Source organism: Sebastes fasciatus, chromosome 4 (assembly GCF_043250625.1).
Source record: "Sebastes fasciatus isolate fSebFas1 chromosome 4, fSebFas1.pri, whole genome shotgun sequence".
Taxonomy (NCBI): Eukaryota; Metazoa; Chordata; class Actinopteri; order Perciformes; family Sebastidae; genus Sebastes; species Sebastes fasciatus.
In genome coordinates, this window is record NC_133798.1 from 37,527,318 (window position 1) to 37,543,528 (window position 16,211).

At 41.6% G+C, this 16,211-nt stretch overlaps 1 protein-coding gene across 3 annotated transcripts in view; it reads right to left on the minus strand.

Annotated features, from left to right (window-relative positions):
* kcnq1.2 (potassium voltage-gated channel, KQT-like subfamily, member 1.2) overlaps positions 1 to 16,211 on the minus strand; it is a 219,175-nt gene that overhangs the window by 73,372 nt on the left and 129,592 nt on the right. For all 3 annotated transcript variants that reach the window (XM_074634214.1, XM_074634212.1, XM_074634213.1), the window contains 4 exons: positions 9,660 to 9,735; positions 8,654 to 8,748; positions 5,823 to 5,863; positions 4,822 to 4,883 (listed from right to left, as the gene is read on the minus strand). In XM_074634214.1, the coding sequence (XP_074490315.1) occupies positions 4,822 to 4,883; positions 5,823 to 5,863; positions 8,654 to 8,748; positions 9,660 to 9,735 (274 nt within the window). The remainder of the gene's footprint in view (positions 1 to 4,821; positions 4,884 to 5,822; positions 5,864 to 8,653; positions 8,749 to 9,659; positions 9,736 to 16,211) is intronic.

Here is a 16,211-nt window from a genome sequence, read left to right on the forward strand (position 1 = left end):
GAATCGTATCGTGATGAAATTATACATCAAGATATTGTGAAATATATTTATATATTATAGATTATATATTTCATTTTGCACTAAAGTTTATAATTAAATGTGAAAATATGCAGTACTTTTCATTTGTCAAGGTTTTAATTCACACACAGGCTTTACCATGTAAGTGGTTATTTCATACAGACTATTTACTTATCTAATTACCAGAAAACATGCTATATTGTGACATACATCATTCTCAAGATATGAAATTACCTATACTGGGAGAGAAGATTTTGGCCAAATCGTCCAGCCCTACTTCTGTTTTCAACGACGTGTTTTGAAATAAGCTATTCATTGATTCAAATAATAGATTATTTAATGCCAGCAATAACAAATTAAACATTTATAGGTTTGGAGTGGACTGATATTGGACTAAAATGTTCAACCTTGAACAACAACAAAAGAAAGTCCCTAATTAAAGGCTGCTGCCTTCAGCTCTACATGCTCATTTCAGCTTTAAGTTGCTGGGCTGCAACAACACTTCACAATATAATTAAATCTGTGAAACAAAGACTAAAAAAGCTTTGTTTTTCAGACAGACATTTACAGGCTGTAATGTGAAGGATTGTTGTAATTTCCCTGCCCCTTTCTGTCTATTGCTGTGAGAGGGAAAAAAATCCCGCTCCTATAAAACTGGGAGAGATTTACCACAAGCAGCGAGCTGACTTCATCCTAAAGCATGCAGCGAGCTCCGCTCTGAAAGGCCACGCTGAAGCCCAGAGACACTGGCCACTGTTTCAGCTTGTCGTTTGGGTATTTTTCATCGAGTGTGTCTGACAGAAAGATAACACACTGTCACGGAGTGCCATCCATCTTCGTTTCCAAGTCGCTCCTGGAGAATTCAATCTCGAGTGTGTGGGGTTAGACACACCGGTGATTAATCGACTCTATGCTTGTGTGTGTGTGTGTGTGTGTGCCGACCTATATCTTTGTCTTTGTGTGATAAATCACTGTCTAACCCTGTACAGGACACACAATGCCGGAGCCCCCTTCAGCCCGCTGAAGATAAATTCATCTACAAGTGATGTGCCGACAATAGCTGGACAAGAAAATGATTCTATGTTACTTACTCAGCTGCAGCGTAAAGCGCAGTCACAGCGGTCGGCGTCTGGTGTTTTACGGGGGAAAGGGGAGTAGAAAGTGGGAATTTGTCAAAAAAAAAATTAAGTTGGATGTCGACCAAGAGTGAGTATTGAGAAAGGCATGGGAACACACTCTTATGCACACACACACAAACATTAGGGCACAGAGTTGATGAATAATTCCTCAGGGCTATTGGGAAAGTTCCTCAACGGAGGTGATTCAACTGTGACACCGGGGCTTTGCCTCCTGTGTGATTAGGTTTTACTATTATGAGCAACATGCAAAGAGGTGACGCAACCCAGAAATTACACGTTATGAAATGCGTGCAGTGATGCGAGACAAACAAAAGGGTCGGCGCTCGGAGATTCTGTTGCAACAACAACACGCAACTGAACTCAAGGGCACCCTTACCATTTGAACTTACGGCAAACTTGACTCATTGTGTATTTTATCTGGTAATACATCTCATGTAAACTCATTTAGCTCGAGCGTTATGTTTGGATGAGGCATTATGTTGTAGGGATGGATTTAGTGGTCGATACCAATACCAGTGAAATTCCATGACTCTCAATACCAATTTGATATCACAGAAAAAAACAAAAGTAAAACAATAAATCCTGTGTACTTCAACATCCACTCCTTTATCACCGTTTGCATACTGGTGTTTGTTATGAAGTTAATCAGGTCATAACTCCCTCTATTATCTATTTTATATTGCAGTGAAAACATCTCCTTCAAACAACTGGATTTATACAAGTTTCTCACCAAAAACTACATTTTACATGATTATATTTGAACACATCATAACGTTGAAATTTACCTTTGCCATTTTTACCGAATAGAGCCTGAATGCATCGTAATGTCAATGGCAGCTCCCATGTTGAAATCGGCAGGACGAGAGCTACAGTGTGTTCCAATCCGCGTACTTCTGTAGTTACACTTACTACTTTGAGTGCATAAGTGCGTTCACACTGGGAAGTACGGCAAAATGCAGTGCACTCAAAGTAACCGGATGTTGTACTCAAAACGAGTGTGGAACGCTGGACACTTTCCACACTCAACTGTCGCCACCTTGGCTGCGTAGCGGAAGGGGCGGAGCCACGACCACTATTCAAACATACTTAGATAACAGAATAAAACAATACAATACGTAAACATACTGGTGCATTTTCAGCCAACAGGAGGACACATCGTAGGCGTAGGCGACGACGTTGGAAACTTAATTTCCACTCTGCTTTAATTTTTTTTCAGAAGATATTTTGGCGGGTAGCGAGCCACGGTCAAATGTTGCGATCGTCATTTCCGGTCAGTGCGCCGCAGAGTATTCGATTTGAGACGACTCTACCCCGTTGAAATTTACGCACTACTCAAGTGAGTACAGAGTGCACAAAGTGCACTACAGTGAAGTGTACTTCTGGAAGTACGTGGATTGGAACACACTCCTAGTTAACGTTAGCTGTTAGCAGCCGGTAGGCAGCACAGTCCTGCACGGAGCTAACAGCTAACGTTAACTAGCTCTCGTCCTGACAATTTTCAACACAGATTTGTTTTTCACTATGGAGCATTATCAGGGAAAACATTGTGTGCGTCCCCTGGGCACGTTGATAGTTTGTTTATGCCATACCAAACACATTTTCGACGGCACGCCATTAGTCTCGAACCCTGGACAGCAGCTACGGTAGAAAGACGAGTTTTGACATCAACTTGTTTCCAGAGTATCAGTTCTCATGACATCCCTATTATGTTGCTGCTGAAACACAAGTTTCATGTTGAAATGTTGTTTCAAGAGTGAATACATTTTGTTACTGTAGGTGTCAAAAAAACATTCAGGTTTCTAACTTTCAACAAAGTAAAGAAAACCGTGAAAATGGGACGAGGAGCACAAAGGAAATGCTCCTGTAGGTCATTTCATTCAGGATTACACTATGAGAGTAAATATCAAATACATTCCAGAAACATAAAGCTGACATATTGAGTCTATCTAGTGGACAGTGATAACAGTGATATCTATGAAGTGCTACTGGAGCTTAATGGTGCCGGCGTATCTGGAGGAGGACAAGGGAATGAACCCAGTAACAGAGGTCGGTGGGTTCATCCACCTGCTGCCTCGGGGGGGAAAAGGAGGCCGCCCCCCCTTTTCCCAGTTAACAGGTGTGCCGTCCCGTCAGAAAAATCAAAACAAGGAATTCACACGACCAGAAATGAGAGAGAGGGGGAAGGGGGCGGGTGCTGAGGTGAGGAAAATAGTAATTATGAAGGATGGGTGGTTCTGGGTGTCGCAGGTTGCCGTTGCTACGCTTCTGTTTCGCTTTGAGAGGACGCTTGTTGCAGCAATGCATGCATACGGTATGCAGTTGTGATTAGAGGAATGGTGATTGGTTCCAGCCTGCATCAGTGGGGGTTCAACTGATTTGTTTCTCAATTATCCACCTCTCAATTGTAGTTTGCCTTCATGTCAAGGCCGGGAGGGGAGAGAGAAGAAGTGAAAGAGGGAAAAGAGAGAGACTAAAAGAGAAAAAGAGAGCGAGTCATAGGTAGGGGAGGCACTTCTGAACGCAGGTTTATGTTTCCAATCAGGAGATTGCGATCACAACATGTAGCCCAGAGCAAATGGGCCGTAACTCAATCACCGAGGGAGGTCTTCAGGCTCGGAGAGTACATCGGTTCAAGATCATTACTCCTCTCTCCGTAACAAAAGGAGTCCGAGAACAGCAAACGCATGCAAACATTAGAGAGAACATCGGTGTCGATGGGCGCGCAGAGATGGGATGGTAAATGTCAAGGCAAAGTGGGGGGGGGGGGGGGGGGGGGAATCCTGAGCTGGCTGACTTGAATAGAAAAGAAGTGGCGACAGAACGCATTGTTCTATTGTATAGGAGTTGTTTTCATTTACTGTAACATGTGAGAACAACTTGATGGTTTGTCTTCACCAGTGACGTGAAAAAACACATGCTCCAACGCGTAACACATCTCCACATCCACAAACATGATTTCACTTTGTAGCGGTGCCACTAGGCAGACAAACAGACAGCAGATGAAGCCACACAACTCAATCTAACAAACACACTGCATATGATTCGATCATGGAAAAGACAGGACGGCAGTCACACCAGTCCAAACTGGTGCAACCATCCCCCCACAAAGGAAACGTCTACGTTGGCATTACACTGGCATCGGGGTTGGCATCATGCTGGCGTCACGTTGTGCTTGTTCCTCTGTGAGAGAGAGGACACGCCTAGTTACACCCTTCATAACACAGCTGTTGTCTATTGGCTATGCCTCACTGTATGACGACTAATGCTTCCAGGACTCTAATATTCACGTATGGAAACATAAACATCCAAGAATTGTCGCCGCCCAACGTACAGGAAAAAAAAGAAGGGTTGGCTTGGAAAAATCATCAAAATGACTCAGCCCACCAGAAAACAAAAAAAGAGCAGAATGAACAGAAATGTAAGTGCAGCGTAAACGCAGCGCTGAATAGATGCTGATAAATTGGAGAGGATACAGGTGTCTCTTTGGTGCAGCAGACTGACCGAGACCAGACAAAACATGGTCACATCAAAAGAATCCACTACACGCATTCATCTGATAACTCACAGACACACACACACACATATGAACACCAAAGGTAATATAACCAGTCTATCTCTCAGACTTCCAGACAAAACACACGCCGAGCAGCAGGAGTGTGCCTACCTTATCTTCTAGCCTGATCAGTCGCGCTCCAATAGTTGGGTATTCTTTATCTTCTCCTTTTCCTGATGAATGAAAACAAAGAAAATCAAACATATTACAAACAAACATTCAGTGCTACTATAACTACTGATTTTCTTGGTGGCATTTGCAAAAAACACAAAAAACAGATGCAGAAAATAAGTGCATTTGGTCACACTCAGATCAATTACCGCTACGCTCACGCACACGTTACAAACATAACATTGTCATTTACAGTAAGAGCCCTGAAGGCTCAGGATTCTTAGTGAAAACATCCATTCATTCATTTTTTGCCGCCTTTTGTGGGTACGCGCCACAGTGGCAGTTTACAGCCCCCTACTGTAATGTCAACGGTAAATGCATGTCAGAAACAGTTATGTAACCTTAAAAACACGAGTTAGCAGAGTTTAGGTAGGTTAAGCCTGCACTAGAACTCTAGATCTGCATTAGCAACGCAGGGGTTTCTGAGAACTTCTCTTCAGAAGTGTAAAAACTGATTTCACAGATTGATTGATGGTGAGTATAAGCATTCATTCACACTGTTATATGTGTATGAAATGTGTGTGTGTGTGTGTGTGTGTGTGTGTGCTTTGGAGAGTATGCAAGATTGGAGAATACAGGGCTCCGTTTTCTTAATCCAATCCTTTTGTCCAACTGGCCTACGGGTTAATATGATATAAATTCAAAACCAAAGTAGCTACTCTGAAGTACATCCATACACGCATGCAAACCCCCCTAAGCCTGCTCGTACGTGCCTACATGCACGGTGAAACAAGCACAAATTCCCCCATTCACACAAATACAAAAACACACATGTGAACATGCCCACATCCAAACAGAGACACACATTAGGGACCCCTCTCTCTCTCATATTTAGTCTGGCACAGCTTGTGTATATGTGTGAGGCGTAAACACAGAGATGGAGCGAGGAGTGACGGCTGTCTATCAGATGTAGACTGTTGTTGTGTTTTCTGTGTATTTACCTGGAAGAAACATTCCCGGCTTCCCCAGTGTGCCGTCGAGCCTGAAGGGAAAAAAGACAGAAGTAATTGAAGTGAGGAAGGTCAAAACACCGGCCAGATACAGAGAGGAGATTCAGTTGAGTAAACAGCACTTTATTCCAGCTCATGAACAAAACAGTAAAATAATGTAAGCGGATTTATAGAGCCAATAAAATTAAACAAATGGCGTCAGCTTGAACGGTATTCATGATTTTGGGAAAAAAACCCACATGCAAGTTTTAAAAGGGATGAATAAATGAATGTTCTTATTGAGAAGTCAAGCTTCCAAAATAAACAATGAGACTTGCAAGAGGTTTGTGTTGCACATGTGGACCGTTAGTCATCTATTAAGTTACTGAAACAGTTCAATATGCACGGCAAAGCATTTCTCTTCTTTTCATCACCTTAAATCAAGGCTGTTTAATCACAGCAATCACATGTCTTTAACTATCCTTCATTTATGTCGGGGACCCATTTGATGCAAAGCGAGCAGTCGCTACATTATTGTGGTGTTTTTGAAGGAGTCACATGTGGCGAGCACTGTGATCTTTTTCTTCGGATCTTTCTGTTGAATGTTAAGTTTTAGTATTAGTCTGTTTAAAAAGTTTTAACAATAAATCAGCAGCTTGGATGTTTATGAGACACATTGTGATTTTAAAAGACCCTTTGGTTCTATGATTCTTTGTAATGAAGCTTTTTTATCACTCCAGTTAATTAGAAATTGTATTAAATAATCAAAGAATCTGAGTCTTTTCTTGATTTACTGACACATTATGATGCCCTGCTGGTTTCAACATTTCACAGTGCATTACCGTGGTTCAGCTGAATTACTGCAAAAATAGGTGTTACGAGGGCCCAGGTGACGTGCTTACATACATTTGACCCAATTTATTACCTAAGCGACCTCCTTCATGTTGGAGGGTTGTGAAAATCATGTAAAAAAAAAAGCTGAAAAAAAGTGCGGGAAACTTTAGTGAGGACTGGAAACACAGCATAACAAGGTGTAACAAATCACAGAGCAGTGAGGCCCTGTCCCATCTGTCAGATGAGCTTTAAGAACAGAAACAAACTGTACTGCAATTACTGAAAGATGAATAGAGAAATATGTTACGGAGCCTTCACTCTTCTTCTCTGTTGTCGTCATGACCCAGTTCAGATCAGTGACTGACGAGGCCAAACGAGCCAGCCCAAACAATTTCCATTAGGAGAAACATGCTGCAGCTACATAAACGATGCCAATTCAAAAACACGTATGAAAGTCAAGATTAAATACAACATTATGATGCAAATGATAAATTACATTAATAGCAAACACGCTGCAAATACAGAAATGATGCAAAGTCAAAAAGACACAAATCCTGAAAACAAATGCAACAGAGAAGCGCTGCATATCCAGCGGTCAACACAACAGAAGTTCTCCGGGCCTCTAGGGGGAGCGCTGAGTGGAACAACTTGATGTTCGGCCCAGTAGAGACCAGAACAGAGAGACAAACAGTCTGTTATACATAGCAACGGTCTGTTGTACATAGCAATGGTCTGTTATACATAGCAACGGTCTGTTATACATAGTAACGGTCTGTTATACATAGCAACGGTCTGCTGTACATAGCAACGGTCTGCTATACATAGCAACAGTCTGTTATACATAGTAACGGTCTGTTGTACATAGCAACGGTCTGCTATACATAGCAACAGTCTGTTATACATAGTAACGGTCTGTTATACATAGTAACGGTCTGTTGTACATAGCAACGGTCTGCTGTACATAGCAACGGTCTGCTATACATAGCAACAGTCTGTTATACATAGTAACGGTCTGTTGTACATAGCAATGGTCTGTTATACATAGCAACGGTCTGTTATACATAGCAGCGGTCTGTTATGCATAGCAACCGTCTGCTATACATAGCAACGGTCTGTTATATAGAAATTACAGACCGCAGAACGCTGTGATTGACCAATCAGAATCGAGTATTCAACACTGCCGTGTAATAACAAGTGAGAAAGTCCACCGTTGGGTGGGGGGGGAGGTGGATCGGTCCAAAAAACACAGAAATGTCCCCTAGGAGACAGCTGTTCGTGTCCCTTGTGAAACACACATTTATTGCGTTTTTATTTTGTGTTTAAGTCATTTTAAGCCAAACCATGATGTTTGTTTTTTTACTAAACTCAATCAAGAAGTTTTGTTGCGTTTTCGATCTGTTTGAATTAACGTAAATCCCGTGTTTATAACTGTTTAAAACTTCAACCATAATCCAGGAACAATACCCTTAAAGCGTATTTTGGTTATGCAGTTTAGTTGTATGGGAACTTTATTGTGTAAGAGACAGGGTTGCATAAAAAGGTACGTAATCTTTTTTTACATTTTGCCTTAGTCTTTTACAATATTATAAAAGAGCAACAGATTTTATACTTTTATAATATTGACTAAGGCCAAATGTAGCATTTATGCAGCATTTTTCTGTTGCATTTGTTCTCAGGGTTTGTGTGTTTTGACTTTGCATAATTTCTGTATTTGCATTGTGTTTACTGTTAATGCATTTGTTTTGTCTTTCTGCAACACGTCTTTTCATTTGCCGCACGTTTCTGTTGTTTTGGATTTTCGTGTGTGTTTTTTGAATTGGTGTCATTTCTATGGCTGAAACACATTTATCCTGATGGAAATGTTTTGTGCCTCGTCGGCCACCGTAGGTATCGATCATCAACGGTGGCAAAAATGTAAAAAAAAAAGAAAAAAGTTGAACTCATCTGGCACAAAGTTGGAGAAAGAAAGCGAGGAAGAAAAGAGCATGAAACAAAGTCAAGGACGCCACCTTCTCTGCAGCTCCTTGATGCGGACCATCATGTTGAGGTGACCCTGGGAATACTGCTCGATCACGTCTCGCACATCATAGGGCTTCCGCGCTTGCTGTGGATCACACACACACACACACACACAGACGGAGGGACACAAAAGCCATTGTCAACTATAGCCGCTGCTGCTCGGTCCCCGAAAACATCCCCAACCCCCTTGGGTGCAAAGGGTTCATTGTTAACTCCTCGTGTGTGTGTGTGTGTTTGTGTGTGCGTGCACCGATCGTGAATCGTGTTAAGGATTCTTTCACAGCTTTGTTTAGTGTGACGTAGACACAACCAGAATCAGAACGAACCCAGTGAACTCTTTAGGGTATCCTTGGTATAGCCTCTGCAGCTGACATCACTTAGGCCATAATTGAAAACATATCGAGCACTCGGAGACGGTAAGAATACAGGAACCATTCGGCAATAACATGTAGCATGAAAATGATTTGCCAAAGTATCTCAAACATGATTATGTTGGTTTGATTTTAATTAAAATGATTAACTGCACAAAAAAAAGTGTTTGAACATAATTGTGCATGAAGCCATGTCCTGCTGTGTGTGTGTGTGTGTATATGTGTTTTGCAGGTGTGTGTGTTTTTGTGAGTACATTACAATAAGTGAATTCCTACTGTAGCCCCAGAGACAGGTTAGTAGACTTCCCTTGATACTACGACTGAACTGAAGTGAGCACAAAGAAGACATGCAGGTGCAAGTTTCAGGCATTTACACACAAACACACACAAACACACAAACACACGTACACATGCACAGCAGCGCTGCAGCTGATATATACCCTCGGGGCTCCCCCTGCTCATCCTGTATAACCGCAAAAACACTACACACACACACACACTCCTCTCACTCCCTCTCTCTCACTCTCAATCTGTCTCTCTTTATATCTGAATCACCCCCCCCTCCTTTGCTCTCCTTAACTCTGCAGAATTTCTCCCTCCTCATGTGGATTTCCTTTTTGCTTACCTGAAATTTCGTCCTGGCCACAAAGTACTGCATTCTGCGGAGGACTTTTACGGCTGATCTCTGGGCATGGGACAACCTGTGACAGAAAGAAAGACTTATTTAGTCTAAAAGAAAAACACTGATGGTTAACCAAATCTACAGATGATTCCTTGTTGTAAAAAGTGGCTTGTTTTGGATTTTGATTTTAATTGGCAATGCCTGCTTTGCTGGAATTGATAAATGACAAATAAAGAACCTTAAACCTTCAAGAATCAATGAACAATGTGTGCACCATGCAACAGCAGAACATGTGGCCCCGACAGGAGAGCACACACACGTCGACAGGTATGCATTCATGTTCACAACAAATACATGTTTAACCTCTAACTGTATGTGTCAACACAGATTAATCCCTTGCTCTCTATCGGGGCTTGCCTTATCTTTCACAACTAGGATTCTGCAACAACACGGTGCGAAGCGAAACAGAAGGAAAACAGACTGAGTTTGCATTAAGAGGAGTCCCAAAACACGCGTCCCCTCGGCTCCAAGCAGCACATCTGTGTCAACACGAAAAGGAAAGCCCACTGGTACGGAGCTAAACACTGAAACAGAAACCGCTGGATGCAAACAACACACACACACACACACAAACTCATGCTTGCATACCGTAGTGACTGTACGGCATGCAGTTGTGTTTGTTTTTTCAAGGAGGCTCTCCTTGTGAGCTCTGGTGCTCATGTGATTTATTTGTCAGAAAGTGCCGAAGCACGTCCTTGGATAAGTGACAGCAGCGTGTTTGGACGATATGTGCCATGAGTGAAAATAGATAATGAGAAAACACGGGCTGAAAATGTGTTGAGTGACTGGATGTCAGCGGCCCGAGTGATTGAAAACACACAAATACTGTGTGCAGGCACAGAGGGACACACAGAGAGCCCAGCAGTTAAAGAGTTGTCAAATCATCAGGTGGATTTTAGAAAGACATATTGTTGTGTTATATATTCAAGGGCATTGAGGAAGCTCCTAAGACATCACACATTAAGCACACTCTGGTATTTATCTTAAAGAGGAACTGTTATGCTCATTTTCAGGTTCAGATTTGTATTTTGTGTTTCTACTCGAACATGTTCGCATCATTTACTATTAAAAAAACACTTTCTCCCGTCTCTGGCTCGCTTGAGCGGAGGAGTTGTAACCTTGTAGCATTTATCCACCGACAAATAAAGTGTACACACACTGTCTGCTACACCTACGTTCACAGCTATAACCCAAACCCACACTCCCCGCCCCCACACACACACAGACTTTCGGACACCTGCAAAAGTTACACCACAATGAGAGAGCGGCGGCGAGCACGAAGCTACCAGCAGAGCTACAGATGCTAACGTAGCACAAAAACACACTCTGTTTGTCGGACAATCGCTATCGTTGATCCGGGCAGACACAGCGGACAATCTGCTAAACTAAACTAAATGTGCAGTGGAGACTTTTACTGGGAACGTGGCTACATGTCTGCAACACTACACGCAGCACCGTGGCTGCTAGTAGCTCTCCTGATGGTGAACTGGGGACTGCAGCTGAAGCACCGCTGCATGCGAGGCACTAATCTTGTCGGTTAACGGTTAATAATTGGTTAACGAGGGTCGGTTATCGGTTAGGAATTTTTTTCAAAATTAGCATCCCTAATGCAAATGTGTTACTTGGTGACATCACCACGTTACAGAAGAAAAGGCGGCACTTCAAGCGAGGCGTTTCAGGCAGTTCAGGAGCAGTGTTTCTGTGGGGGAGAGTAACTCCCTTTGGTCGGGACTTTGCAGACCTTTGACATGCACAAAAAAACTACACAACACCACACTTGTTGTCCACACCCCAAAGTTGAGACTTGAGGTGTGTACAATGAAAATAAAACACTCTCTATCCCTTCATTTCTCTTGATACTGATGCTGTTCATCATTAGGTTTTAATGCAGAAATAAATGATGAATGCTGATTTCATTTCATAAAATTTGAAACCTCTCTGCTCCTTCCAGATCGCTCTGAAGTCCAACCCATGGCGGCTAGAAAGACAGCGTTCCTAGTGTGTGGTTGAGGTGAGGACTATAAGCAAAGTCTGTTTCAGGGGTCAAAAGGTCAGATGTGTATGAATCAGTGTGGGGGGAGGGAGGGAGGGATTCTGGGGCTCCAGACCGGCATGTTTTCTGAAAATCTTTCAGTTTTTTTTTAAAAATACCTTCAACTTTGTGTCATTTCACCTCAGTCTCTCTGACCGGACCAGCAAATGATCGGAGCACAAGTTCTATTACCGGGGAAATAGACAAAACAGTATAAAAAAAAAAGGAAAAAGTCGGAAAAAAAAGTCAGAAAAAAAAGATCTGAAAAAAAAGTCTGGGATTCAAGATTAGTAATGCTATTGACGCTAAATTCCTACCCTATCCAATATACGTTAAGTAACTTAAAAACAGTACCATCAGCCAAATATTGCCTCTTTTTAGGAGTGAAAATGTATCCTCAACATTTGCTGAGTTATGGTTTCAGAAAGATGAAGACATTTGGAGAACAATTAGAAACAAAATAGGATGTCCTCTCTACAGGATGATGTTTTTTCATCATGTTTTTCCAGATTTTCAGACATTCTATTATCTCAAATGGCTTGAAAGATAGAATCCATAAATGGGTTAAAAACTCCCCAGACCTTCGTTAGTTTGGGCTGAGCCCCGAATGTTTACAACATCTGGCTCCGCCCCTGATCGGTGCAAGTGCAAAGAGGGGTCCAGTACATCCGTGTTCACCTCTCACTACCAGGCACTAGTCCTCTATGTAAGAAGGACAATGCATTAGATTGCTGAAGAGCCCTTATATGCTTATTGATGTACTATTACAGACTTGATTCTTACTGAGTGAAAGCACAGATAATGCAGTATTATGTGCTACTTCAGATAACAAATATCTAATAAAAACAGTTCCCTGTCTGCCGGTTAGCAGACTTCCATTTGTTTGTGCCTTCTTCTCGATCTGTCTTCTATTTCATGTACAGTATGTCTCAGAGACAGGTGACCTTTCAGCCATCTGTTGGTATCAGAGACATCAAAGTTAAGCTGCTAAACCGCGGGACGGTGTGTGTAGGAGCAGCGTATCTGCTGACAGGGGTGGATTAACGGCAAACCGACGTCACCAGATTCTTTCTGCGGAGGAAGATGGCAGAAATAAAAAAGGTAATGGAGGACAATATAAGACAATGATCAGGGTTGCATTGCCACTTCTACACACTTGTCATGTCTTCTCCACTCAAACAGAAAATGAATGACTCCATTATTACATCAAAGTCTGTGTGCTTTTAGGGGGTAATGAACATTTCTCTAAAACTACACTGCAAATTCTCCAGAGTTAAATATGCCTTGTCAAAGTATATTAACTCCTTCAGAGTCATTACAACAACAGCCGGAGTAACATACCCTCCAGTGTAGGTGAAAATATTCAGAGTTAAAAATGTTCGGTGTAAAATATACATTGTCAAAGTCCATGGACTCTTTCAGAGTTATTACAACAACAGCTAGAGTAAGATACACCCCAGTGTTGGTGAAAGTGTTCAGAGTTACAAGACTGGTGTATTCTGGAGAGCGCTCTCCAGAGTACAGAGCACTCTGTACTCTGGAGAGCGCTCTGTACTCTGGAGAGTACAGAGCGCTCTGTACTCTGGAGAGTACATAGTGCTCTGTACTCTGGAGAGCACTCTGTACTCTGGAGAGTACAGAGCGCTCTGTACTCTCCAGAGTACAGAGCACTCTAGCTAACAAGCTATCCGGGGCTAACAGCTAACACGTGGCGGGGAAACACAAAGTTGTGATTGCTGATTGATTTCATCATAATATAAGAGAACACAAGCAAAGAATGTCATTTAAAAAGAACTTTACTTATTGCTACTTAGGAGCATGATATTAATATTAACGCAATATTTTGTGATCAGAATTGAGAGACTGTTTATCAAGAATTGAAATGTCTGTTTTTACACATTTTGGTGTTCCTGGTTTGTCTTTGATCACCACTAAAACATCTTCCATGCTGGAAAAACCTGCTATATCATCATGTCTCACAGCAGAACTGTAGAAGAGGTAGAATGGCAGATTGCTGTGAGGCTAATGGCAACACATTGTGCTAGTTCTTAATTGTCAAAAAGTCTTCTGTAATTCCCTGATATAAGCTAACTGACTTTATTTCCCCTGTATTCCTTTTAATGTTACATGAAATTGTTCTACTTGTTTTTTCAGATATCCCCGTTATGTGCTGTGGTCCAGTGATGGTAAGTATCATTTTAGATAAGTTAATATTAACATTAGTCTGTTTACACACATGTCAAAATGGTTTCTGCTGTCACGTCTCAGAGACTCCACTCAGTCCAGACACTTACTTTGAATTTGAAATTAGACAAATTCTGATTGTGATTTTTAAAGCCCAAATCGAACAATACGATTATGCCAACAGGAGCTGATGCTACTGTCAGAGTAACTTTGTGTTGTAGATCATAACACAAATTCAGTTTTGCTTTTACAGATACCATCATGTTGATTAAAAACAAAATCAATAACGAACAGAAATATGTCAGGATCAGTGAACCGAGCTTGGAGGAATTCTTGAATGCTGGTAAGCCATCAGTCACACCCTTGATGATGCACGTCATTGTTCTGTTGGTTGAAAATAATTTCCATATCTCACTTTCTGGCAAGCTACCTTTTGGGCATTTCCAGAGGTCACAGCAATCAAGGGCTGACTTGTATTGGTCGGCTTAGTTGAGTTTGTTTCTCACCTAACTGGTATCTAGGGACAACTTTTTTTAAAGATGATTAATGAAAGTTGCCAGACAGCATGATCAGATTGGTGGTATGGTATCATATGGTATGACTCCCTGTTTGTGTTTTTTCCCTAAGCTTTCCTGAAGTTCTCCATCCCACCCGTCACCAAAGGCATCAGAGTATATGATGAGACGGGAACTGAGGTGGATACAGACGTCTTTGAAGAAGTAGCACAGCAGCCCAACGCTGGTGTATTTACTATCACATTTGACAACGGTAAACTTCTATCTTAATTCCCATTTCTTTCAGCATAGTCCAATGAATATTGAATAAGACTCAGTTACACGTTAAGGTTGTGATAAACTGACAAATGGTAGGTGTTTATTTTTCTCTCTTCCCTCTCTTTCCTGAACTACACGTAGATTCCCAGGGAACAAGTTCGTCCGGCTCTTCCGAGGGGACAACTTCGTCCGCCAGTCCACTGCTTGATGTCGTAACCAATTCAGTGCTGGATCTTTCAGGCTGCCGCCCTGATGATACGGTCATCCTGAAATTTGTATCCTGCGACTCTGATGATACAGTCATTCTAGATGATGATTACAGCCCTTCCAGAAAACGGCAGAAGGAAGATCAAGATGCCAAACGTGTAAGTTGATGTGTAAAATGTATGTTGTGATAGCTTCCTTTGAGGATTGCACACTTTTGATATTATTTTCCTGTGTATTTACTGTCAGCTCTCCAAGATTATTTAATTTTTAGTGAATATTGTCTTGTCTTCTGTCGTTTCACAGTTGGTTGAATCTGCGCTGGCCAAGAAACCTGATGGAGACTCTATTGTCAAGGAATACAACCGGACGAAAGGTCTGACTGACTCCTCACGGCGACAGATGATTAACATCCTTGCAGCAGAAATGACTGAAACTCATGGGTAATTCAGATGTCTTCAGCCTGGTATGTGTTGAGGTAGCTGATGAGATGCCAGTATTTTGTAAAATCAGGACTCTTATTGTGAAAGATGAACAAGTAATACTTACTGGCTCTGGTGTAGAAACCATTTGTTTTGATGAACATTACCATGCATTTAAAATTGTGTTTAAGCCATTACAGGCACTTAATGTGTTTGATGTTCAAGAGTTGCTCTACTTCAGACCAGTGGATGTTCAAATGGCATATGGAACAACAGATTCCTCCCTTTTCATAGTTCCATATTGCCATCTAATGCTGCCTTGACCAGTGTTTTTAGTGTTAATTCAAAGTTGACGATTTTTTCATATGGACCTTTATGGATCATTTAAGTGGCGTTTTAGGCAAAATTTAAGATGTTGATGTTTGCAATGTATCCTCTAGGGGGTAATCTAGGTAGCAGGATGCGATGGCCTTAAGGAATTTGGCTGTTTGTATGAAATTTAATTTATGAAACCCAACTTGAATATTTGATAACAGAGTAAAGTAATTTATTGATCATTACCATTTAGCAAGATCAAAAGTTGTTGGTTGTCTGGCTGAGGTAATCCTGCTTCCATATATATCTCCTAATGGCATTTTCTGTCGTCATTTGTATTTCCCTAAGGGTGGTTTTGTTGTATTTTAGTGATGGTTGAAAAGGAGTTATTGTTATTCAACCTACAGACAACTGCCACCATACTGATAGATTCCAACCAAGATCTTTACAATTCAGCTATTAGAGCTGTCACTTTTCTTAAAGGAGAGATTTGCTAATTTTTAACCTATCTCAGTCTATCTGCATATAGTATGAAAAATGCCCGCATTTGTTGTAGACATTCTCT